The sequence below is a fragment of the Phyllostomus hastatus genome, unplaced genomic scaffold (genome assembly GCF_019186645.2).
Source record: "Phyllostomus hastatus isolate PE091 unplaced genomic scaffold, TTU_PhHast_1.1 phas_scaffold_182, whole genome shotgun sequence".
NCBI classification, from domain to species: Eukaryota; Metazoa; Chordata; class Mammalia; order Chiroptera; family Phyllostomidae; genus Phyllostomus; species Phyllostomus hastatus.
The window spans coordinates 4,355,681-4,380,030 of record NW_025334013.1 but is presented as its reverse complement, the minus strand read 5'-3'; the positions used below and the strand labels follow the sequence as shown (position 1 = coordinate 4,380,030).

General features: G+C 40.0%; 1 protein-coding gene across 6 annotated transcripts in view; it reads left to right on the top strand.

Moving 5' to 3' along the window:
* The window catches only part of RERE (arginine-glutamic acid dipeptide repeats), a 397,572-nt gene that overhangs the window by 292,941 nt on the left and 80,281 nt on the right, over positions 1-24,350 (top strand). For all 6 annotated transcript variants that reach the window (XM_045858989.1, XM_045858987.1, XM_045858988.1 and 3 more), the window contains one exon: positions 15,121-15,219. In XM_045858989.1, coding sequence (XP_045714945.1) covers positions 15,121-15,219 — 99 coding nt within the window. The remainder of the gene's footprint in view (positions 1-15,120; positions 15,220-24,350) is intronic.

Below are 24,350 nucleotides of genomic sequence, written 5' to 3'. Positions count from 1 at the left end.
ATTTTTTTTAGTAGGATTTTGTAGTTTTCAATCTACAAGCTTACACGTTTGATTACATTTATCCTAAGTAATTACTGTTTGAAGATTCTATTGTTAATAAAATTTTATTCTTTAAATTCCATTTTGTAGATGTTCATGGATAGGATAGAAGTAAAATTTTTGTGTATTAACCTGTAGTCTTTGGTCCTGCTGAATTCTGATAGCTTTCTAGTTGGTTCCTTCCTATTTTCTGTGTACATGAGCATGTCACCTGCCATTAAACACAGCCTTGCCCCTCCTTTGTGCTGTGGCGCCCGCACCTGGGCTTCCAGGGCAGCGCCGAAGAGGGTGAGAGCGGACGTCTCTGCCTCCTTTCTCGTCTCACAAGGGGACAATGTCCGTTGTTCACGACTAAGTACGATGTAGGGCGTTTTTTTCCTTTCTTTTTTATTGTTTAATCAAGTTGAGAATGTTCCCTTTTATATCTACATTTGTTGAAGTTTTTATCTTGAATGTGTATTGAATTTTATGAGGTGTTATTTTTTTCTTGCTATACTTTACTTTCTTAATTTAGTGAAGACACACTGGTTCATCTCAAATGAAACCAACTGTGCATTCCTAAGATAAATCCTGCTTGCTTATTATGTATTATTGGATTCAATTTGCTAATATTTTGTTTAAAAATGTACATTAGTGTTATGATGGATATTTAGCTATAATATTTGTTTGTAATATCTTTGGGAAGTATTCCCTCTTCTCTTAAAGAGTTTGTAAAGGATAATTTTTTTTCTTTGTTAAATGTTTGATAGTATTCACAGGGAAGCTATCTGGCAGTATTTTTTTATGGGAAGTTTTAGATTACAAATAGTCATAGGCCTATTCAGATTGTACATTTCTTAATGTGTTAGTTTGGTAATCTGTTGACCTGTATCTTTTAAATGTTTTGTCTATTTTATCTGGATTGTCAAATTTATTGGTAAAATTTTAAAAAATTATTCCTATATTATGTTTTTAATGTTTATAGTGTCTATACTTTTGACCTCTTTCATTCCTGATATTTCTAATTTGTGTTTCCTCTTAATCTAAATAGAGGTTGATCAGCATTATTGATCTTTTCAGATAAAATGTTTCATTTTATTGATTTTTCGTTTCATTTATCTATTCCATTGATTACCAATCTTACCATTATTTCTTTTCTATTTATTTTGGGTCAATTTGATAATTTCCCCCCTAACTTTCTAAAGTGGGTTTTAGATAACTGATTTTATCACAAATTTTGATTTGTTTTTCTTTTGTTATCATTCTGTCAAAATATGAAAAATTTTCATGTATGGTTTCTTTTACTTGTGGATTGTTTAGAATTAAATTGCTTAATTACCAGAGACTTGAGGTGCCTCTCCCTCTTTTCTTCCTCCTCCCTCTCTCCCTCTCTCCCTCTCTCTCTCTCCCTCTCTCTCTCTGAATGTTACTGATTTTTAATTTAGTTTTTTTGTGGTCAGAAAGTACCCAGTAAGATTTCAAATCTTACTGAAATGTGTTTCTTGGGTCAGCATGTGATTTATCTTGGTGAATGTTCCATGTGCACTTGTAATGAATTTATATTCTGCCGTGATTAGGTATACTTTTTCTTTAATTATATTTCTTTAAAATGGTTGATATTATTACTCAGATCTTTTATGCCCTACTCATTCTTTTATCTGGTTGTATTGCCAGTTACTGAGAGAGAGAGAGGCATTAAAATCTTCAATTAACATTGTGGCTTTAGTTACTTCTCCTTTTTGGTTCTGTTAGTTTTTGCATATATGAATGTTGTGTCATTAGGCACATGAACATTTGTGATATATCTTTCTCCATGTATTGGTCCTTTTACCTTTTTAGTGCGATCCTTTTTGTGTCTACTAATACCCTCTGTCTTGAACCCAGTTTTGTCTGATTTTAATATAACTACCTTAGCTTTCTCATTTTTCTGTGTGGTATATCTTCTTTCTTATTATGAATATTGCTTTTTCTTTTTATTTAAAGTACATCTTTTGTGTACTTTAGTTCTTTGCTTCTTGCTTCTTTAGCCAGTCTGGCAAGTTCTACCTTTTGTTCAGAGTGTTTAGTCCATTTTAATTTAATGTATATGATTCTCAGGTTGTATAAAACTTGAGCCACATGTATACATTCTTAATATCAGAACCCTCATTGGAGAATACAGAAGTAGCTAATATATAAATACCATATTTTTATGGCCACATGACTTATTACTTACTGTGTAGCAGTCAACTTGTACAATAGTTAGGTACACATTTGTGCTTTGTTTGCTTATTCATGTTAAAATGTATTTCTTTTTACTTATATATGAAAGTTTTGAATGGATATAGAGGAAGAAAATGTAATAAATGTGCTGGCCTCTATTACCGAAAGAGGAGGGTGTTCATAGTGACAGTTGGGCATACTCCTTAATGTATGTCAACCAAGATAAGTTTTATTATACTTTACTGTTTTTAGCTGTGAGCACCTATAAGTGCAAAATTGTTTTATTTATAATATTATGTTATGTTAAGTAATAGGATGTTAAAATATGACCAAGCAATGGTGCTCCCTTTTCTGTGTATATTGTTGCATGTTCATGTTCCTCATATGTGGTTGTATTAGGCTCTGTACACTTACAGCTTACGTAAATGTGTGCTTTGTAAACATAATGCTGTACAGTGTAGATGGCCTATATCATTCTGATGGGGACACTTCAGCCATCTGTAAGTGCTTACATTTAGTTGGCCTTTTATAAAATGGACGACTGTTACATTTATGTTTAGAAACTATAGCAGAGCCCTGTAGTTTGAGACTAAGTTTTTCTAGAAAATATCATGCTGACTTAGTTTTACTAAATTGATATTAGATTTCATTCTTTGTGCTTAGTTATCTAATTTCCTAAATACAGTGACTTCTCTTTCTCAGAAACTTACTTGCATTTTTATGTTTACCTTCTATCACAAACACTGAATATATGTATATGCTCACTTTTATATATGTATAAATAAAATTTGTAATCATGCAGCAAAGATTTCACCTCTTTCTGGACAGTTTTATTCCCTGAAATATGGATTGTTGTTAGACATTTGGATTAAGCTTTTTACATATTAAAGAAAGTATATATTTGTTTGCTTCTTTATTTATGCATATCCACATCTCCTCCAGCAAAAGATTCAAGGCTTCCAATAGCTTAATAGTTTTTTATCTCTGATCTATAAATATCACTACTTGTTAAGCATTGAATATTAATTATCTTCATTTTCTGAGTCATAGCTCAATGCCTGGTATATGGTAGAGAGGCATTAAATAATTGTTGAGTGATTGAGTGAATGAATAAGTGAATCGGGTTAAAGGTAAAACCACATCCGAGCCCCCAGAGCTCGGTGGCGGGAAGTTGCCGTAGCAGAGCACGCAGCTCAGCCTGGTCAAAGGGCCGTTTTCATCGTTCTCTCCTTCACTTTAGAATGTTAAGTCTGTAGAGTTTCGGTTGAAGATTTTCCATTTGTTTATCATAAATGGACTTCACTAAAGCATCTGACCCTGGGTCAGCTTTGTAGTGCTCAGGACTTTAATGAATGTCAGGTATTTTTCAGTTCCCATTAAGGCACGGCCAGGAGGCCCTGTTAGTACACTTTGTGTAAAAATACGATCAGTAGTCTTCTGACGTTCATCCCGCACTACACCCTTTATTTACTTACATTGTTCTCTTTTTACTATTCTTCCACTCAATCAGTCATGATTAAATGGTCATAGGATGGGGGTTTTTCTCTCTCAGGGTTTTGATGTTGAAAACAGTAATGGGAAAGGTCGATATGCTATGTGATTTCTTAATGGAAATCCAGCAAATTTTAGAACAGTGCCTTATATAAGTCATGACAAACACCTTGTTTTATTTATGTTGTAACAGAGCACTGGAGCCTGCTGGGTGTTACGTACTAGTTACAGCAGCAGTGCAGAGGAAAGAAGAGACCATGCAGTTGAGGTTTCTGATGTAATCAAGACCTTTGTGATTATCCACATGATATTAAATTGAATTTTTATTTATTGTACTTGGACCAGTCAGAAGCATTTTAAACTTTTGTTTTGAACACTGTTTAGAAATTTACCAAGGTGACTCTTTTTGGGCTGAGAACTTCATAAATGCACTTCTCTTCAAAAGTTCCAGGCAGCAGTTACACTTGTAACACAAAATATATGCTTTAATCTTTTTGTTTCATTTGGATAAAGATGACTTTTAAGCTTAATGCTTTAATATTTTTCTTTTTAGATAATCTGTATCACTTGATTTAAAATTGAACTTCATGCTGCATTCTGTTCTTTCCACTAAACATAACAGTGTCTCAGGAGAAGATGGGGAGATAAAAAGGCCATTTACATTAACAACCTCTGGTGGTGGCGCCTTCATTACTTAGCTGCGGCAGTGATTTAATTTTTGATAACTTGAACAGAAATGTCTTTGCTGTAAGTTCTTACTTGTTGTGCTCCCGAAGCAGCTCTTTAAAATTGTGTCCCCTGCTTTGCTTTTCCATGTGAACTGCTCTCGTTTGTTTAGCCATTTCTCCATTCTATCTCATTTTTATGTAGTAGCTTTATTGATATAATGGCTTTTAGTATATTCACACACTTGTGTAAACATCACCACAGTCAATTTTAGAACATTTTCATCACTCCAAAGGAAACCTGTACTCAGTAGTCACTCCTTACCCACACCTCCCACCCCCCGGCAACCACTGTTCCACCTTCCATCTCTGCAGCTTTTCCTATTCTGAACGTTTCGTATTAGTGGAATTGTAAATACGTCCGTCTTTTGTGACTGGCTTACTTAACTGAAGGTAATATTTTTGAGATTCATTCATGGTGTAGCATTAGCCATTTTTATACATAACCATTTCATTTCTCTCCTGGTGAGCTTTGTCTGTATGTCTTTTGAAATGTGGCACCTTCAGTAGGTGGCAAGGAGTTAGCTCTCATTTTCCTAAAAGCTCATCTTTTTTTTTTTTTTTAATTTTTAATTGTATTTTTTAAAGATTTTTATTTATTTATTTTTAGGGAGAGAAGGGAGGGAGGGAGGGAGAGAGAGAGAGAGAAAGAGAGAGAGAAACATCAATGTGCGGTTGCTGGGGGTTATGGCCTGCAACCCAGGAATGTACCCTGGCTGGGAATCGAACCTGGGACACTTCCACTGAGCTACACCAGCCAGGGCCAAAGCTCATCTTTTTAATGTACTCTAAGCTCATCACATTCTTTTATTTTCTTGTGTTTTTGCCTTGTTTTGTTTATTTTTCTTTTTATTTTGTCTTTGATAAGCCAGTTTTGTTCTTACCCTCAGCTTATTGACTGAATTTTGCATTAGGCACAGGACCTTAAGTTTATTACTGTTATTTCCATTTTGTCAGCTGTCAACTATTGGTCGGCTGCCTGATGTCATTAACAACAAAATTAATAATAATACAATTAAAATTTATTTGTTGATCTGCTTATACGTTAGGCAAAAGCTTAAGTACTTTTCATGAATGAATTAATGTAATCTTTGTAACAATTTTATGAGGTAAATAAGGTTATTATCTACAGATTAATCCTGTCCTATCATAAATTTATGTACATAATCATTTGAACTTGAGGACAGAATAATGCCATAGTTACTGCACGTGTTGTCATCTGCCTTCTTGGAGGTTGGGATTCATTTTGAATGTTTCCAGTCTGTAGGCCATTGTCTTGTTTTTCTTATTTGTTGACATATTCGTGTTAAGATTTTGACAGATTCAGTCTCTGGCTTGAAGTAGTTCTATCTGTGTCCCACCTACCCCTGGTAGTTTCTTTCTTTCCACTAGTTTCAGGGCATCTTTCGCTTCACTTTCTAGAATTACAGGCTCTCCCTCGTATGAAGATTCGTAGGGATCTTCAAAGGTGTCTGTCATCCTTTTGTCTCTACTGTTTCCACCTTCCCTTTGTTTTCTCTTGGTCAGATTCTGTGCTTCCTGTTTGTCGGTCAGCTTTTCTAGGCTTGGTTGGGTTTACCTTTTATTGCTTGAATCTTTGGGTTGAGTTGCTTTGGTTTTCCTTTTTTGTACTGTTGTAACAGTTCTCTTTTGTCGCAATGTGATAAGTTGTTGAAAAACTGTGTTCAGGATTCTAACCCTGTTTTGTTGCCTTTAGCTTTAGCCTCTTGCTTGTCTTTAACAACTTTTGGTGTTTCTTCTGTCTTCCATGTCAATTTTTCTTTCCTTTTTACTTTCATTGAATATAGCCAAGGTTAATCATATTAATACTGATTATTTGTTTCCAAAACCTGCTCTGTAAGTCATCTCGGTTTTTCAAGACAGAGTCAGTGTCACCCCAGTCAGTGTTCATCAGCATTCTGCATTTTTATGATCATGTTTATTTTGTCATGTGTGTGCGTCTCCTCTTCTCCAAGCTGTTAGGTCCCTCCTCTTGCCCACACACTCTCACCCCTGAACGAAGCAAAGACAGTGTGCTCGCTGCGCCATTGCCACTGGTGAAGCCCTGCGCCCCGCGGTGCCGCCAGATCACCATCAGGTGCTCCTCCAGCCCCAAGTCTCAGGCTTCCTCTTAGAACATGGACTTGTCAGAACCTAACATTTCCACTGCTTACTTAGGGAAGTGACCTTGAGCAAGATACGGAACCTTTCGGTTTTGTTTCCTGGATTTTAGTACTCTGGCCACAAGAGGAATGATGTGAGGAATGATGGCATCACACAGAGACCGAACACTGCTCCTTGCACGTCCGGTACTCAGCATACTCGGGCCCCACTCCTGCCTCCTCTGGGGCTCCAGAGGCTGGCGTCATTCCTGAACACCCGCAGTTACTAGGAGTGTTGGAGGAAGGGTCGTTTCAGTAACTGTGTTTCCTTCTGAAAGTTAACTGGATCTTTCCTTTAACCCTTACTCTCAGCAGTTAAATTTCTTATCTTTGCCATTGTCTCCAAAATGTGCTCCCATAAGTATACTCAACCAAATTTAGCTCTCTAGTGCTTATAGCATTATTTAGGGTGATAGAGGCCAAACAAAAATAAACATTGGGCTCTTAGTTTTAGTTATAGTTTTTTAATATATATATTTATCTCAATGTGATAAGTTGTTGAAAAACTGTGTTCAGGATTCTGAACACAGAATGTATATTTAAATATTCTGAGCTTGGTACTAGGTCATTAGTGATGAAGGTATGAATGAAAATGTATTGACATCTGGGAATCATGAATCATGATAAAATTCTAAAGTTTTGTCTTGAACAGATTTTGGCAAGGTCTTTCTCAATTTATGTTAATGGTTGAAATAATTAAAACTACATGTAGAATTTTAAAATCTCTTCTAAATTCCACTTTTTTGGTTTCTAAATTATTTTGGCACTTTCTTACAAATAGCGTATACTTACAAAATACTTGAAATCTAATATTGTTCTTAATGGACTGCAATTATTTAATATTTAGTGTTGATACAGTCTAACTCAGATAGGTATTTTCTACAGTTATTATAATGGCTGTAATTGTAAAGGGATGCTTTAGTGTAGTAGAAACTGCCAGATGCAATGCCATTTGATCTAAAAAGGTCACAGTAAAAGAGACATTTAAATTAAGTTATAAATTACAATTGGAGAACAATGTTTTGATGTGTGAGACCAGAGATGTCAGGGCAGGGAGATGTAATTCATGGGTTCATTACAGAACAGAGGTGCCTGACAGCTGAGCCATGCCGAAAGGAAAATTTATTTGCAACATCATACAGACAGAAAATGGCAGCTAAGATGAGAAACTAGAGTGGAAACTTAAAACCTTGTGGTTATGCGCAGTTTATGCTAATAAGACTACCCGCGACCCAGAGATGTTTAATGATTGCCGTGATATAAATGAGGTGTTGGAGCATATGCACGTTTTCAGTCTTATTTAAATCAAGACCTCGTCTTGAGCAAATCCTCGCTCTATAAAACAACACTCTTTATAACCAGACATTAAAGTTGATTCTCTCACTTTTCTGTCCAGTATAAAGATTTGCTGAAATTTCAGGATTGTTAAGGCAAGAGAGTTAAAGCTTGAAACAAGATTTCCATCATGGTAGCTTTGAGAAAGGATATAATTTAATGTTTATAGCAGTCCATGAGAAGTTCAATCATGAGTTAATTAAACTGTAGGCAGTCATTAAGTATTATTTATTCTTTCGAGAAGCTTGCCAGTAAAGCACTTATATATATTAAATTATAGAAAGTAATAAGCAGGGAATGATTTGTCAGGCAGAGTGAGAGGAGCAGATTTAACTTGGGCAATTACGCAGCCATGTGTTTTTCTGCTGGTGGCATGATCCTTTCTTCCTGTTGATCCCAGTGAGGTTGGGGGCTGTAAGGGAGCAACTGAGGATGTGTAGTCAACAGCAGTGTTGGCTTGACTGAATCCCTGGCCACTTGAATGGTCTTAGGTAAGAGCCATGTACCTAAAATATTACTCCCCATGGTGATACCCCTGTACAGTTTATAGCCCTTTGACACTGCAGAGTCTCTTGTCGCATTGTGCTTCGTTTATGTTTTCCATTGTCATTTGACACAGCTGAGGGATAGTGGTATGAGGCCCATTTGACAGATGAAAACCTCAGCTCAGCTGGTTTGTGACAAAGCAGCTAACAATCTGTCTCCACCCTCAGGCCCTGCGTTGTGTTCAGTAGGCTACAGAAGGGATTGTCTATGTAGAAGGGGCTCCTGAGCGCCTAGAGCCCTTGAGATCTTTTCATGCAACTGGGTAAGTGGGTCCAGTTATGCATGGCAGTGTCTTTGGCTCTATGTGCCTCAGCGTAGCACTTGCACTTGTTACAATGGAACCAAACCAAGAGTTTGTGACTCAGAAGCTCCTCTTGTTTTAGTGCCCAAATCCCCTACCAAGTCAACTCCGTGAGTTCATTCTTCCCCTCTTTGCAGACATGGCATCTGGCAGAAGGAGGTGCTTAGTAACTTTTAATTGCGTGAATGGAAGGCAAAGAGAAGGTGGTGTGAGTGGCCTGCCCCTGAGGCTGGCCCAGCCCACGGGATTGCATGGGCACCATAGGTGTGGCGGGGCAGGGCTGGGTCCCTGATGGGGGAGGAGTTCCCATTAGCTCTTTCCCAGTGAGCAAACCCCAGCACAAACAGAACACCACCTGAGGCTTCTGTGGAGCAGGCCCAAGGGCCCAGCTGGCACACTGCCGGAGAACAGCAGAACACGGATAGTGCCGTGGAGCAAGGTGCAAGGCCCGTGGATTGGCAAAGCATTTCCATTTTGTGTCCAGTTCCCCAGATCTTGACCTGTACTTTAGGGGAAGATGGAGTTTACTTGTGTGGAAGAGCAGCCCTGTAGTTCAGTTATAAGGGAGCAGATAAGTTCCTGCTTCCCTGGTCGTTGGATTAGACACACACACACACACACACACACACACACACTCCCACACTCCCACATTTGTGGGCATTCCTGTGCGGATGAATTTGAAAGCAGTGGTTTTTGCTGAAGGACATCTGTTTCAGTGGCCTGCAGGGTGACTGGGATGGTGTAAGCTAAGTGCCTGTCCCACCAGCAATTTGCGAAGATTAGAAGCTGATTGAGTCGAGACGCTATGTCTGGGTTCCAGCTTCTTGCAGTGATCTTTTCCCAGTGGCTCCAGAATGACTCAGATCTCTATCCTTCACATTAAAATCGCATTTAATACCAGATTTTACCAGCCTGGCTTGGCTGCAAGATGGACAGACAGGCTTATTTATCTTCTTTTAATTGCTTTTTCAAGGCTACAAAGTGAAGCTGTAAGGCATTTGAGGATTCTTCCCTCCCACCCCGACCCTGTCTTCACTGCAGTTTCTTTGAACCATTTTCTCCAGGGAAATAGTAGAAAATCTTATCCATATTAAAGGACCTATTATGTTAGCAATGTGGGAAGCCTGAACTGAACTCCTGACTGTACAGCTGTATCTGTGTGGTTATGATCAGTTGTTTAACGTTTGAAAATCGTAGAATGTTTTTCATGAGATAAACATATTCTAATTATTCAGAGCTAGATGCTGGATTAGAGGGAAATTTTTATTTATTTATTTTTAGAGAGGGGGAAGGGAAGGGAGAAAGAGAGGGAGAGAAACATTGATGTTGGAGAGAAGCATCAATCAGTTGCCTCTCGCACGTCCCCATCCGGGGACCTGGCCCGCAGGCCAGGCATGTGCCCTAACCAGCAGATTGAACCAGCGACCTTCCTGTTGGCAGGATGATGCCCAGCCCACTGAGCCATACCGGTCAAGGCGGAAATGTTTTTAATGACAATTTTTACAGATGTAAGGTAGTTGGTATTGAGGTACACATGAAGAATACAGTTGAACTATCTGGTTTAGCTCTTCCTCAAACATTATTGTGGCTCCAGTCTGAAGAAACAAAATCTTCATAACAAATCATCTAGAAACAAAGTCATCTAGAAGACAAACCCTTTTCAAGAAGGGCTTACTTGTGCATGATACATCAAACAAAAATGGTAGGCAGAACCCAGCCTTTCAGGACCCTAGAGTTTGGATGTGACGTTTAGTTAGGTGTCATACGAGATTCTGATTCTCACAGATTACACCATCCTCAGTAGTGTGTACCCAGTATTCATTACCAGTGTTATTCCCAGCTGGATCTATGCCTGGGACCTAGCGTAGTATCTGGCACAGTTTAACACTCAATAAATATTTGCAGAAGGAATGAAGGATATCCAGTAATTTCCCCAAAGTACTCAAAAAATAATCTTCATTCTTGTGATGCTATATGGACCATAACACTTGTCGTATGTTAAAAGTATATCTTTAATAAAATATAAAGTATTTCTTTAAAAACGTAAAGCTTTTAGAATTTTCTCAGGATTCTTGGAAAGTGGAAACAAATGTGTATAACATTCAGAAGGTGACTTAGAAAAGGTTCCTTTTGGTTTCCTAGGAAGAGGGCACGCTGCAACAGCCCCTTGGCTGAGCTTCTGCGCCGGCCTGAGTGATCGCTCACAGCACAGTGGTCTGATCCCCTGCCTTTTTGTGTTCTGCAAAGATTTCCTTGCTATTGGTCAATAATCCCTCACCTTTTTACTTTTCAAATGTGTCTCTGTGTAGGGCTGGGAGTGGTAGGCACTCCCAATATTTATTGGATTTATGTTATGGAATATAATATTCTCAGGAATAGGAACACAGGCAGACAGTAGATCAAATGAAGAGGGGTTGGGGGGGGTGCGTTATTTAGAGAACAGAGTACCGGAAGGAAGCTCAGGTCACCACAGACATTGCAGCAGCTTTTCCGAGGGAAAGTGTGATCTCAAATCAAGGTTTGTAAAGAAAGCATGAGTGCTGAGCTATGTTTAGGGGAAAATGTCTCTTTCGCTAAAAAGCACCTCACTAGAAATTTTAACTGAAGGACAGCATGCAAGCAGAAGTCAGCCTCTGTGATAAACCAGACACACACAAACACAAGTTAGGTACGTTATTCAAAACACTTATTCCAGGTATCATTTGAAACTCTTTTTGGGTCACTAAAAGGCAGGAATGTCATAGGAGTAATGACATTTGACTTAACTTCAATCACTTGTTTACTTTTGGAATGGGCTTTATGTTCTTATGAGTGATTTCCTGTTATCAGCCATTAAGATTTAAACATTTAAAAATTTTATGTGTACTGGGCCAGTTCTAATCAAATTTCATAAATTATTAACATGAGTAATTCCATGAAACATAAGTGGTTTTTGTTTATAGTTTAACAATTCTTTTTCCATGTCTGAAAAGGCTACTCTAAATCTAGAAAATTGATGAAAATTGAGTAGAGATTGCTTACTTTATTTTTTCTTTTCCTTTCAAAAATACACAGCTAACACTCATTTAGCATGCTATGTGCCAGGTACAGTCCTAAGCAATTTATATGTATTTCCTAATGTTATCCTCCCAATAGCCCTAAGAGCTAGATGTTATTTTACTTATTTACATTTTTAATTTTTTTTAAAGATTTGATTATTTTTAGAGAGAGGCCAGGGGAGTGGGAGAGAGAGAGGGAAAGAAACATCAATGTGCAGTTGCCTGTCATGCACCACCCCCAGTGGGGACCTGGCCCACAACCCAGGCATGTGCCCTGACTGGGAATCTAACCAGTGACCCTTTGGTTGATAGGCTGGCACTCAGTCCACTGAGCCACACCAGCCATGGCTGTATATTCATTTTTAAAGGTGACAAAATTAGGGCCCAAAGAGGTTAATTAACTGACTAAGGTCATGCACCTATATAAGCAACAGAGCTAGAATTTGAATCCATATTCTGTCTCCAAAGTCCATTGTTTTCCATCTCTCCTTGTAAGTACCCCATATGCTGTAATTAACTTTGGTAAATGTTTTTAGTTTGCCATGAGCTTTTTTATTTTTTATAATTTAATCCTCACCTGAGGATATATTTATTGATGAGAGAGAGACAGACAGACAGACAGACATCAAATGTGAAAGATCAGTTGCCTCCCATACACACCCTGACTTGGGATCGAACCCTCAACCTTTGGCACATAGGATGATGCTCCAACCAACTGAACCACTCGGCCAGGGCTGCCATGAGCTTTTTGTTAAAAATTTATTACTTTATCAACTTGAGTTGATTTCAGATTATCACTAAAATATGTGCTTTTTAAAAAATTAAAAAGGGTCCCACCTGGTGTGGCTCATTGGATTGAGTGCTGGCCTGTGAACCAAAAGGTCACATATTCAATTCCCAGTCAGGGCACGTGCCTGGGTTGCAGGCCAGGTCCCTGGTGGGGCGCGTGCGAGAGGCAACCACACATAGATGTTTCTCTCCTCTCTCCCCATCCCTTTCCATCCTCGAGAAATTAATTAATTAATTAATTTAAAAGAATTTTTTAAAAATTAAAAGATATGCAGTTTTTCCTTTTATTCAGTTCCAATCAGTATTGTTAAGCTCTTATTATAGATCCTCATTATGTTATAGAATTTGGCAAATATCTATGTTTGTTTTGGAGATTAGGCAAAGTATGAATATCTAACTTTATTTTTATGTTTCATACTTCTGAAATAAAACTAGATTAGATAGTTTTTAAGTATTTGCAAGTCATAGTACTTTTTGTATTTTGTTTAGTATAGTATTTACAGTATATTATTTTATTTTTAAAGTAGTCTAATGCTAAATGTCATAAAAATACATAAGTAAATGTCCAGCATTCGTATCATTGCACCCCTTAGTCCTACACGCTCGGCCACCACCAAAGCAGGGTCCATCATCGGTCGCTGTGGCAGTTTTGTCTTGTGTTAAGACTTATTGTTATAATTCACACATAGCCTGACTCCCTCGGCTAGCCTGAATTTAAAATAAATTGGGGTCCTCTGAACTGTGAGAATACTTAGGACATTGTAATTTATAATACATTATTTTGACGAATGAGCAATGAAAATGGGTATTTGCAATATCCCTTCTAGTAGCAGTTTCATAGTTAGAAGAGAGACTTGCTGTGTATGTGTCAAATATTCGTTTCATTCAACAAATATGTATCACAGGCTCACTGTGTGCTTAGCCCTGGTGCTACAGCAGTTGCTAGGAAAGCAGTCTGTCCATCCTTCTTATGCCTCTTCCTTTAAAGACAAGAGACACAGAGCCCTCTGTTCTCGTGAGTCCACCACTCTTGGCCCGCACCTTGGTGGTGGTAGTTGTTACAGCCTACTTACCTTGTCCTCTTGTGTGCATCGTGTCCTCATTAACACATCTCCACTAGTTTGTGAGTCTTCTAGAAACGAAAACTGTGACTGATAAGGCGTGCCTTATTTGTGCCGAGTGTTGACAGCAAATGCTGGTGGGTTGTTCAGATAAGCACAGCTGAAAACGTCAGAACGTCCACCCCACGAAGTCAGGGGTGCCTCTGCCTGTTTTGCACACGCGTGTCCCCGGTGTCTCGTGTGGCACCTGGTACAAAACAGGCACTCAGTCAACATAAAGCAGAGTGGATTCAAATAAATGGAGATTTAGATTTGGGTTGAGGCTAGCTAGGGACACTAATTACATTTATTAACTTAATTAAATTTATTTCTTCTGTTGGATCACCTTATGCGATGGACTGTGTTAGGCATCGGAGATACAGGTCTGAGCCAAAGTAGATTCTGGTGTCAGAGAAATAGCTCCGTGAGGGAAAGGCAGGTTTCCGGCAAGGGCTTTGGAGGGCTGGCCGCACTGTGGGGAGGTAGATTGAGCACAGGGGTCTCTCCGCCTGCTGCTTCCCACCACTGTCTGCAGTTTGAGACTCGGGGGTCCTAGGAACCAAGCAGCAAGGCCTTTGCCAGAGACAGGGGGTCAGTGTTGCCAGGCACTGCCTGGGGTTGGAAAGGCTATGGAGTGAGAAAAGTTCACTAGAACATGTAGATAAACTAGCAGTATATATGTTATTTATATGTACTGAAACGTTAGTGTACTGTGACAGAACTATGTTTCTTTAAAATAAACTAATGTTTTAGATACTTGAAATTTGTTTTGAAATTTGTTTAGTGTAATTACTACAGTTGAAAGACTAAAGAAATGCCGAAGGGAAAGCGCATAATATAGTATGTCATTAGGCTGCTTTGGGGAGAATGGGGCAGAGGAGGCATCACGTCGGCTGAATTTGAGTCCTGGCTACATCGCCTACTGGCTTTATTTGACCTTTCTTTGCCTTAGTGTCTTCATCTGTAAGATGGGCTGACAATAGTTCCTACCCCATAAGGTTAAATGAGAGAATACTTTCCTATAGGATGAGAAACATAATGGGGGGGGGGGCTGGGATGGGAGTAAAAGACAGAAAACTGTATTTGAACAACAATTAAAATTAAAAAAAGAAAAAGAAAAAGACTGAGTGCTTAGAATGTGCCAGGCCAGCTGATCAGTAAATGTTTGTTATTCTCAATTCTGTTCCTCTCGTTACCGAAATGTTCTCTGCCTTACCCATGTCCCTCTTGGAACAGCTGGAACTAGGAGGGTAGTTGGATAAGAACAAATGGTCATACCGACTATGATGACTGTGAGTTTGTGTGCCCAGTTAACACTCCTTCTATTAGAATAAATGCAGGGCTTCCCTTTATTGATTTGTTTCCAGTCTGTTACTTGGTGCACTTAACTAACTGAAATTGTTGTTGTTTTAGCTACATGAAAGCGGTTATGATGCCGGCAAAGCTCTGCAGCGCCTGGTAAAGAAGCCCGTGCCCAAGCTGATCGAAAAGTGCTGGACCGAGGACGAAGTGGTGAGCTCAGGCGGGAGTGTGCCTGTGGCCTGGGTCATTGGGTGTTTGCTTCTGGCTGTGTGGCCTGCTGCTCCTCCGGGGAAAGGAGCGCTTTCCAAAGACTCAGTCACGTGTACAGACTGGCCATGGCGTCTTTCAGGCAAGGGAAAGAGCCTTTAAGCTTCAGGAGTTAGAGAAGGTCTTGATTTTAGTAAGCTTAGTTGCATAGATAATGGTCAAGATTTTCCCAGGTTTCGTGGAAAGAGAGAAGTAATTGATACTTACTGTTAAAAGGGTTAGTTTTGGTTGGTTGGTTGGTTGGTTGGTTGGTTGGTTTTGGTGCAAGTTAGTGTTTGACACCTCCCTATTTTAAAACACAAACATGTTAAAACCAGTTGATACATAATATAGAGAGTAGGGCTGGTGACTTTTTTTTATCCTGAGCCCTGGCATGATCCCTAACCTGCTGAAGGACATCAGTCAACAGCAGGAAGCACAGACTTGATCAAAGAAATACACTGGATCTTCCATAAGCATTCTCTTATCTTGGCCCAATAAAGAAGATGGGGAGATAGAAATGTGCCCACAAATAGATTTGCAAACCTGTGGATTCCCATCTTGGCACAGTTCTCATGAAGCCACATCCCCATCTTGTGACTTGTGATAGGTATTGCTGGAAAGACTTAGAGATTTCTTGTGCTTTTGCAAATGCAAGTGTTACTGCTTGATATTTACCCTTTGGGTTGAGTGATATTAAGATGAAGGCTGGCACTGAGACATATTGATTGTAAGATTCTCATCTGTATTTTAAAATATGCTAAGAACAAATGCTTAGATTTTATGTGCTTTCATGATCCTGCTTTTTCATTTTTACAGCAGTATTTATTGAGAGCTTATTATATGTCAGGAGCTATATCAAAAGGAACACAAAGTCCCTCCTCACAAGGCTTATGTTTTAAGAGGGAGACCACCTGTAAATCAGTATGTGTCACCTGTGCTGAGGAAAACAGAGGAAGGTTAGGAGGATGGGGAGAAACTGGGAAGGGGTGCTTGCTGTCTTTTATAAGGGCTTGGGAAAGGCCTGGTCAGTACAACTTGAGCAGAGACCCTAGGAACTCGAGGAGGTGAGCCTTTTGGGTATCAGGCGGAACAGAATTCTGGGCCTAATGGGAAAGAAAGCCCACCGGCTTGTTGGAGAACTAGGTAGGAGCACATTGGAGGTGGGTGGTGGGGGAGAGGGTCCTGCAGGGGGCAGATCAGATGTGGACCCATGGTCAGCACCTTGCTAGTCACTCCGCAGATTCTGAGCAGAGGAATGGCTTGGTCTACCAGTGGTGCACTGTGTTGAGTGGGGACTGGGCTTGGGGGCTGTTGCAGGGGTTCAGATCCCAGACCAGGGATTGTTAGTGCGGCAGCAGTGGCAGTGGGAAGCGGTGAGACGGCAGGTATATACTGAAGGGAGAGCACAAAAGTTTGTTCGTGGACAGCTGGGGGGAGGGAGCGAGAGGAGTGAGAAAATCTAGGACACGGCAGGGACAGGAGTGAACTGAAATGACCCTTGAAGGTTGGGTAGTAGTAGACCCTTAGGATTCTTAAGTTTATCAGGCTTATGTGAAGTTACTGTTGCTGTTTGAAGTTAAAAATTTTTAAACCTTTCCTGATTAGGAAAGAGATGGAAACATCTTAAACATTTGTGATTGTTCAGACAAAGACCAAAGTAAAGATGTTAAACTCACTTGTTTTGAAAAGTCATTTGATGTTGTTTTTCACTGTAGACCTACTTACCTGGGAAGATAAGAGATATGATGGATAAACATTTAAAATTTCACAAGCCTTTGTAGAAGAAAGACATTAAGAGATAAAAGGGATGGAATGAATGTGTAGAATGTGGCCAGTCTGCACGTTATTGTCAGCACCCACATACCACGATAGTGACTTATCATCCTCCCTCTCCCTCAGCTCTTGAGCTTCCTCCCTCCCTCCCCCTTTGGTCTCTCCTGTCTTCCACCTTCGTGTTCCACCCTGAGAGTCCCTCCCTTTTCACGCAAGTCTCCCCAGCTCCTCACTAGCCCTGAACCTCTCCCCTCTCCCTTACTTCCTCCCTTGACCTCTTATTCCCTTCAGAATCTTAAAATCCAAGCTTAAAAGAAAGCTCTTCCTGCTTAAAAGAAAGTTGGCTTCCTTTTCCTGCAGCATGTGCTTATGTGGGGCACAGTGTGGACTGTGTCCCCACCGCTGCTGCTTGGGGGCCGTTAGCAGAGTGGGGTGGGAAAGCGGGAGTCTCACGCATTGGAAAAAGCCCAGCTTCATTTTGAAAAATGAAACGGGACCCTGGGGTGCTGCACATTCCAAGTACAGGCTAATAGTACAGGGTGATGTTTCCTTGGAGGTTTTGAGATACGTTGGCCATCATCCAGCTCTGCGGGGCCCAGGGGTTACTGGTTACCTTACTTACATGAAATTCAGCCTTAGTTTCTAAAACCTCAAAAATGAGTGAAAGAGGGTGATTGAATAATTGACAGACCAGGAGTCCCCATGAAACTATCTTCCATGAATCCCGTCCCTCATGCCAGAAAGGCTGGGGACCGCTCTGAGAGACCGAAAGAAGCTTTCGGTGAAGGTGTGCAGGCCGAATTGTTGCACACGTGGCCGAACTGGGGAGCAGGGCACGCGGACCAGCAGGACTCCTGACCCTAGCCTGGGGTGGGCTGTGAGAAAACACCTATGCTGTGTGTGGCCTCCTGTTAGCTTTACCACATTTTTTCATCCAGGAATCGCTGGAATAAGCATACAAATGTGTCCCAACTAAAATAAGTATATGAACCTTCCTCCCTCTTTCTTTTCCCCTCATAGTTTTCTTTATACTTGGAAATTTGGGTTATTTTTAAAATTATTCCCTCCGCTGTATGAGCTTGGTCTAATACAGCAACACCACCGATGTTTTCCTCTGCACGGAAATTGAACACTATGGGAAAGGGCTGACGGGGAGAACGCCTGATGCGTGAACCCTCAGCTTGGCTGCGAAGGGGCAGCCCGTGTGCTTTCTGCTCTGGCAGGCCCACTGTTTGGGAAGGGGCTGATCTCTCCCTTGCCAGTCCAGGTCCTTGCTTTTTCAGGGCTCAGCACACTTGTCCCCACCCCATGGTGACCGTCCCTCTCTGAACTGCAACTCCTCTTCATGTCATTTATTGGCACTTAATCCTTTGCTCCTTGTGCTAGCTTTGCGTCATCATCACCAGCTCTTGTTCCTTGGCCTTTATTTCTGAGTCCGTTGCCATCCTGGTTTGTAAAATTATGAAGAGTGAGAATTTATTCATGGTGGGAATCATGTTTGGGAGAGAATAATGTATCTGCCTATGAGTGGACTGGGGAACGTGACAACTCTTCACTCAAGATTACTGGTTTTATTTTTTATTTTTGTAAATATGTTATTTATTTTTAGAGAGAAGGGGAAGGGGAGAAACATTGTGTGAGAGAAACATTGATCAGTTGTCTCTCACACGTCCCGACTGAGGACCTGGCCCGCAACCCAGGCATGTGCCCCAACCTGGAATCCAACCAGTGACCTTTTGGTTTGCAGGCCGGTGCTCAGTCCACTGAGCCATACCAGCTGGAGCCAAGATGATTGTTTTTAAAGTTTGTTCACTCTAATTAAGACTCTCCTCAATGCAGCATTTTAAAACTTGTAATAATTAATAATATGCACCAGCACGAAAGAGAAAAACTTCTACAAATACACAATACAGCTGACCTTAAAAGTTTTACTTTTGGGAAAAGTTGCCAATTATTAATAATACTATCACTGAGCTCTTCTTCAGTCTTTCAGATAATCACTAGTTCTTGAGATTTTAGGCCTCAGAATCACACAATCACAGGCCTTTCGTTTCACACATCCTCTCAGTAATTTCTATGATTACATGTATAGATAGGATACTTCTTTTTGAGGTTGCTTTGGGGCCAAGATGCTTTAAATCTTGTTGAAATGAGACAGACTTGTGCCAGTTTCTCTCAAATCCTAGGCCGCACGGTGACTCCTGAACTCTGCTTTAGTGGAGTGACTGAGAAAACCCCGACAGCTAGCTCATGGCAGCGTCTTCCATGCTAAATAAACCGGGTCAGATCAGAGAAGCATTTTTGAAGAAATGCTAGGTCAGTTTATGAAGCTTATTAAATGTTACAATGTGGGCCAGGAAGGAGCCAAAGTGGATGCTGGCTGCTGTATGTCAGAGTTATATTGACAGTTAACCAGTTTCACTTACATTATGCTAAAAATATTCATCATTTTAGGATGCCATACAAAGCAGTAGACTTTGAGAAAGGCTAAAATACAGATCAGAACTTTTCTAAAAAACCCGAAACCCTAGATTATTAGGTTTTTAATTAAACACGATGAACACATTTAAATAGAACACAAAGGCCCCAGGCTGAACTGCACGTAATTGAAACGGATTAAGTCACCCTTCCATGCTCAGATAGTTATTAATTCTGTTTATTTATGCATGCAAGCTGAAGGTAGCATTTGCTGCTGTTGTGTTCTTGCTTATTGCACTGGGATTCCATTGCTGCTTGATGCCGTGCTCTTAATTAGCATTCAGCTGTTGATTATGGAAATACTGGGGATACTAATTGAATTCTTCTTAAAATTCAGGGCCTGCACTTTCCTTGTGGAGTTTGGCCTGACTTGCAAGGTTGTAAGATTGGGTGCTCCACTGAGCAGTGCATTTCACCCTTTGCTCCCCACCCATTTGGCTGTGTTTGTTTTGGAAATCTTTTTCATGTTGAATAGCTTTCAGCAAAAGTCCAGGTGTTATTCTGGCTGGGTGGCTCAGTTGATTGGAGCGTTGCTCCGTGCACCAAAAGGTTGCAGGTTTGATTCCTAGTCAGGGTACATAACTGGGTTGTGGGTTCGATCCCCAGTTGGGGCATGTGCAGGAAGCAACCGACCCATGTTTCTCTCTCCCTCCCACATCCTCTCTCTCTAAAATCAATAAAAACTTATCCTCAGGTAAGGATTAAAAAAAAAAAAAAAAGCCCAGGCATTGCATAAGGGAAAGGTATTGTTGCGTACAGTGTTCCAATAATATTTCTATATTATCTTTGGTTATTGTAACTTTCATCTTGAAACGTCCTTGCCTTTAAATATGTTACACCAATTTTGATGTAATACATCCAAATTGAGGTAAACAATATAGATACAAATAAGCTCTGAAAATTTTACAAAGATAGTTAATCCATGGTGGGGTAAACCTTAATTGGTCGTGTACATGGATTTTCAAATTCATGAATTTTAATGCATCTAAACCATCCTTCAATTTAAAGCTTAGTTTATCATAAATATAAATGAAAATCCTTCTTTCAAAATTGACATGGTACTGCAAACTAATTTTCTGAATATTTGTAATCCAATGAATCCATATGGCTGGTCAAGGAATTACTTACACTGAATTCACACAGCTGTTCGTTCGCATGGTGTCTCCCCCAGCAGTGTCTTCAGATGCCTTTGTTGTGCCCCTTTTGGAATGTCTGCTGGAGAAAACATTGTTTTCATTGTTCACTCTTTTCAAGCCAGGCATCTGGATGTGCCAGAAGACAGAGCTGCTTAGTGGGCAAAAATACAATGAATTTTATTTACTGTTTTGTGTGGCAGCTGTAGAAAATGGAATCCACAGAAAAATCAAAGCTCAGGTTCTGCAGCAGCAGGAGGCTGTGGGGGTGGGAGCTGGGAGTGGGCTAGGGACCAGAAGAGAGCCTCCCAAGGCTACAGTGGTGTCACATGAGTTTTAAGACGTCCATAACCTTGGTGTTCTGTTTTAAATTTTATAGCTTCAATATAGAGGAAGGCTTAAAAAAATTGTATGGTATTTATTTTAGGAATGGTCAGATTTCCAGACTTGAGCATTTCATATAGTCAGTCATCAGGAAATGTTGATGATAGGAGAGTCCAGTAGGTAATCTGATAATGAATCCATTCATTTTCTTCTTTTGTAAAATTTATGTGAATTTTCCTGTTGTTAGAATATTAGTTCTCACAGTTTTCTGGCTTCATGCTTTCTTTGGGTCTCTGTTCATGTGCATACATCATTTATGTAATTGTAAATTTATGTAAATCAAATCGTAACATATTCTCGCTTTCTAATGAAATCTTAGTCTAAAAAGTTATACAGTTCACTTGGAACCCAAAATATAGACCTGCCAGATTTAGGGCAACACATAATAGGTACTTTAGTAATTTTAAATGAATCAGAGTAGTTTTTCTCTCTATTGATTATTCTTCCTCTGATCTTAAACCAAATCAGTATTCATTCCTATGAACAATTTAATTCTTATGTATGAGAGTAGGAAAAATAAGAGAAATATAAACGTTGACTTATTACCTATATTACTCACTTGTGTTACATGTTATTATTATTGTGGTCCATGATAAAAATCAGTCCTTAATATTACAAAAGGGAAACGTACATTCAGGTAAAATTTGCCTAATGTTTCAAGTATTAATGGAATTGAACTGTTTTGCTATGATTGGCTCCCATCATCCTTTGAATCTGTCTGTTGTTTAAAGAAGTCAGTAGTGTGATAGAGTGGAGTTTATTGTCAAGTCCTAACAGAAATGAGATAGCAAATTAAAAATCAATTATATGTGCAGAAGAGTTGGTAAGGCAATCAATTTTGTCAGTTTGCAGAAAGATTCTACTGTATAACAAGCTGTAAAGAGAAATGTATTTTTAAATCCTTTAGTAAATGAGGTAGGCCAAGCATTAGAAAGGGAGAGACATTTCAAAAATTTATTTCAGTATTTCATGTCAATAGAATTTGCCTCTGGGTTAAGTCTACAAATTCAGTCCTGACCTTGCTTTCACATACATGGCTTCATTGCATTCTAAGCTTCCTCTTTATACTGTGGTCAAAAAAGTTAGAGACCTGTTTTTCTCTCTTTTTTTTATTTAATTAAAGATTTTATTTGTTTTTAGAGAGAGGGAAAGGGGGGAGAAGTAGAGGGAGAGAAACATCAATGTGTGATTGCCTCTTGTGCGTCCCCCGCTGGGGACCTGGCCTGCAGCCCAGGCGTGTGTCCTGACTGGGAATCAAACCAGCAACCTTTTGATTCGCAGGCCCATGCTCAACCCACTGAGCTACACCAGCCAGGCCTCTCTCTTTTTTTTTTTTAAACAAGAATATTCTTGTTTTTGGTTTTGTTTTGTTTTGTTTTCCTTTGCCAATATTTGTTTAAGTTTCTCCTCCCATAGCCCTAATTTTAGATATTGTTTTTAATTTTAATTTTTTTTTATTTTTTAGATACTGTTTTTTAAAGCCAACAGTAAATTGTGCCAACCTTTGGGGCTGTGTGTGTGCGTGTATATTTGTGCACGTGTTCAGGGCTTGGGGCAATGCAGAACAGAATAGGAACCTGGGAAGTAAACCCACAGTGAATATAGGCATATCCTAAATTATCTTTTGCTCAGAATAATCTTTTAAAGTCAACGACTAATTTTTATGGGACATTTTTCATTTTCACTTGAAGGAGAGGAGCCTTGGGGAGAATCTCCAGCTTGAAAGATTAACAAATGCTAGAGCAGTGGGTTACTAAAACCACGTTTTCTGTTTCATTTTCAAGGGCGTGTAAAAAATGGAGCTAGCATATACTTTCAGCCACTCTCAATCATCTTTCTCTGTTCCTTTAAAAATGAGAACAAGACGCAAGGGGACTTGAGGGATTGCATTTGTTCTCCCATAGACAAAGTGGTGGTTTTATAAATGAAGAGGATGGAAAACTCTTTCTGTGGTTTCTAAGCAACAGAACTGGAGTCAGTTTTAGTGTGTATGCATTGAGTACTGCACGTATACTGACATCGGAGCCTTACATTTTCACGGGTGAAACATTGTATTAACCTGATAACTGGAATTCAGGCTTGGAGGAAAGAAACAGGAGGTAAAAAAAAAAAAAAGTAGGAACTCTACAATGAAAGGAAGTAACTCATTTAAAGCTGTCTCCTCTCTGCTATGTACTCTCTCTTAGATCTAAACTCTCTCAGGTAGAGGTACTAATGGCCTCGGTGGCCCCCAGTTGCTACCTGCACTGGAGTGCCAGCCTGGCCTTACCGTTTCCTAGTAGTATTTTGTTATTTTTCTTCCCCCAACACCCTGTGTGCTAAGTGACACTACTTTAATATAGCACTTGCTTTAAGACTTTTCTCCAAAGTACCTATATATGGGTGAGTATTCCACATATATAAAGCAAAATACTGAGGTGTTAGGAAGCAGAATATGTTTAGTGGTCATGGATGAGAAAGGTAGTCTCTGCAATTAACCAACTTGGCATTCAGCCCGGGTCTGTCCCTCTGGCTCTGCATTTCTTACATTTGGTTGTGGCGCTTGGCAGATGGCAAGCCTGCCCGGTCTCCATTCTCGTCGATCCTGTGTGAACATGAAGATAGGAAGACCCTTCTTGTTTTCTGCCAGGTTACTCACTCGGTTCTGACTTTAGATTACTGGCTGGTATTCATTTACTCATTCCACAGATATTTATAGAGCACAGGACTCTGCCAGACACCATTGTATGTGCTGGTGACACAGCAGTGAATAAAGCAGACATTCAGCAAGGGAAGATGATACAAAGAAGATCACTAAGTGGCCTACCCAGTGTGTGAGCTGAGTGCTAAAGTGCGTGGGCGTCTGCCCTGCTGGGTTGAGGTGGCAGGTACGTCTGGGTGCTCCCACCCTGTACTGAGAAGTCTTGAAGTCAGGGACTACAGTCTAATTCTTCTTGCATAACCCGGGGCCCGGAGTAGGGGTGATAATCAGAAACTGTTGTTTGACTCGTTGAATGGAAGAGAAACCTAGTAGAGGCTGTTTTCTCCTCCAGACCCTCAAACCACTTCAGTAGAGTCAGTGGACTTGCCCGTGCTCCTGCTCTGTTGCAGTCAAGGGACCTTCTCTGTTGCTCTGCATGAGGCCAGTGCCTGTTCTCGCTCCAGCAGGTCCACTGGACATTTCCCTCTGCTTTTCTTCTCAGTATCGTCCCTTGGAACAAGCAGCCAGTCCTTTCCAGTTGTCTGTGGTTTTATTTTCTGGACACCTCCCTCCCACGAAGCTCATTCTTTGCCACCATCACTCAAAACTTACTGATGTGTCTGGTTGTGATGTTTTGCTATGAG